We start from the raw sequence: 2,094 nt of genomic DNA, 5'->3' as shown, positions 1-2,094 counted from the left end.
CAATCCCCAGTGCAGGAGAGGAGGAAAATAGAGATGGCAGAGCAGGAGGTGTTAGCCTGGTGTCGTCTCTCCCATCTTTGCAGGAACTGCACGCGGCTGAAGTTCGCAGGAACAAGGAACAGCGGGAGGAGATCTCTGGATAAAGGGCTTTTCTACACATCTAGCACCCGATTCCTGTTAACAAACCAACCAATCAACCGACCAACACGTTTTATTTTGTTTGTCTAGATGCGACATTCGGTTCTCCATCCCCCCTTCCCCTGGTGTTCGTCCCCCAGCTACACGCTTCTCTATCTCTGCATCCTTAATCGTCAGTGCTTGTGGGGATTCACAGATCATAGGGACCTCTAAGCAGAATAGCAACTAGTTCACATGAAATAGAGAAACAACCGATTGATCTGTCGATCAAACAGCTTCTTTGGAGGGTTTCGTCCTTTTTTAAAAGAATATTTCTTAAACCGATGTAAAAAAAACCAAATTAAGGTATTAATAAATTCAACCAGCAGCGTCACAGAGGTACGGATTTCTAATCCAGGGCTTTTCCTCCTCTTGGTGTTTGCTCTGAGCCCAGAACCAGTTTCAGAGTACTGGGAAGTAAGTGACAATTTCAGTGTGTGGAGTAGGGAAGAGCCTGCGTTTGCCAGCGGTAGGAGAGCGGAGCGAGAGGGCTGGGATGGCTCAGGAGTCGCGGTGTGCAGAAACCCCTGTCTCGTGGCTGTAGCTGGACCCAAATTCCTCATCTTTGGGTGATCCTTTGGTCACCTGCGTGGAAGTAGGTGAGGTGCTGCCCCCAGAGCGGGGTTCTGGGTGCCATGTCACGGAGAGTCCCCATCGCGGCAGGCAGCTCCCGGTGCCTTGTTGGCCACGGGCTGGAGGAGCCCATAGACTGATCCACCCTCTCCCCAGCAGAGCGGGGAGCGAGTGGGCTTGGCCGAGCAGCCTGGGAGAGCTGCAGATGGCGACTGCATCCCCCGCAGCCCTGGGAGAGGGCGCGTGGTCTGCGGGCTCCCCAGCGCTCCAGAGCCACGAGGTTTCACCCTGGTAAGAAAGAGGATCCCGTAGAGATGGTGCATGGTTGTGAAATAGCCCTTTAGTGAGCAGAATAATCACCCTCCCCTCTTCCCAAAGGCCGATGTGACTCTTGGTGCCAGCACAGGGCAGACACTGAGGGCAGAGACAGCCGAGGAGCCCCGGAGCTCTGGCTGGTGGGCAGCACCCAGGGCACACCAGCCATCTGGCCAGTACCTCCAGCCCTGTGGCTTTGGGTGAGGGGGAGCTGAGGGGGAGCAGCTCTGCAGTGAGGGTGAAGAGATGTCCCTGTGCTCAGTCCGTGTCCCTCTTTCTTTAACTTTTCAAGGCCTATTTTTAAGAAAAAAAAACCTCTGATGGAGGCAGGAATGAGCAGAAACCACACAAGCATGGCAGGAGCAACTGGTCAGACCCGTTTGGTGTTTTGGGGATGCGGCGCAGGAGCCTGCATGGTGTTTACACCAGGGCACCGCTCGCCTCCACGATGGCCCCTCCTTGCGATGGTCCCTCCATCCTGGCTGCCCTCACAGCCCCCAGGATAAACCCAAGGGGCACCCAAGGCACCGAGCTGGTCGACGATCCTCTGCACGCCATGCCTCCAGAGAGCCATCCCGCGGCGGGGCGAGGGACCCCTGGGATTTGCAGGATCCTTGGGGATCCATCGGAGTGCACAGGGGGTGCAGAGATGGGCTCGGGCAGCCCAGCGGTGGGGCACAGCCCAGCCCGGGGCTCCCCGGCCCGTGCTCTGCACGGCGATGGCAGGCAGTGCCCAGGAGCTAGAGCCGATGAGGGAATACCGACCCCCTTGTCTCTTATGCCTGCTGAAAAAGAAATGGTCACCGAGTTGTGTCAGAAGCTGAAGTTTTCTGTCTGCTTTGTGCTCTGATTAGGTAGAGAATTGACAACGGTGCAGGGTGAGGCTCAGGCGGTGGCAGAAACCCCCTGGAAAGCCAGTGAGCTGCTGGAGATCAGCCGCCGGGGCTCTTGGCTCGTCTCCCCAGCAGCCCCAGCTGGATTCGGGAGGGATCCCTCGATGGCCGCGGTGAGACATGAGGGGACTCTGCT

The 2,094-nt window shown here is 57.1% G+C and overlaps 1 protein-coding gene across 1 annotated transcript in view; it reads left to right on the top strand.

Moving 5' to 3' along the window:
* The window catches only part of STMN3 (stathmin-like 3), a 2,783-nt gene extending 2,316 nt beyond the window's left edge, over positions 1-467 (top strand). Inside the window, exon 4 of the mRNA XM_010135853.1 lies at positions 79-467. Coding sequence (XP_010134155.1) covers positions 79-143 — 65 coding nt within the window. The 3' untranslated portion in view covers positions 144-467. The remainder of the gene's footprint in view (positions 1-78) is intronic.
* The last annotated feature ends 1,627 nt before the right edge of the window (positions 468-2,094 follow it).

Source organism: Buceros rhinoceros, unplaced genomic scaffold (genome assembly GCF_000710305.1).
Source record: "Buceros rhinoceros silvestris isolate BGI_N320 unplaced genomic scaffold, ASM71030v1 scaffold2190, whole genome shotgun sequence".
Taxonomy (NCBI): domain Eukaryota; kingdom Metazoa; phylum Chordata; class Aves; order Bucerotiformes; family Bucerotidae; genus Buceros; species Buceros rhinoceros.
The sequence above is the reverse complement of the archived record's forward strand: the minus strand, read 5'-3'. Positions and strand labels throughout refer to the sequence as shown.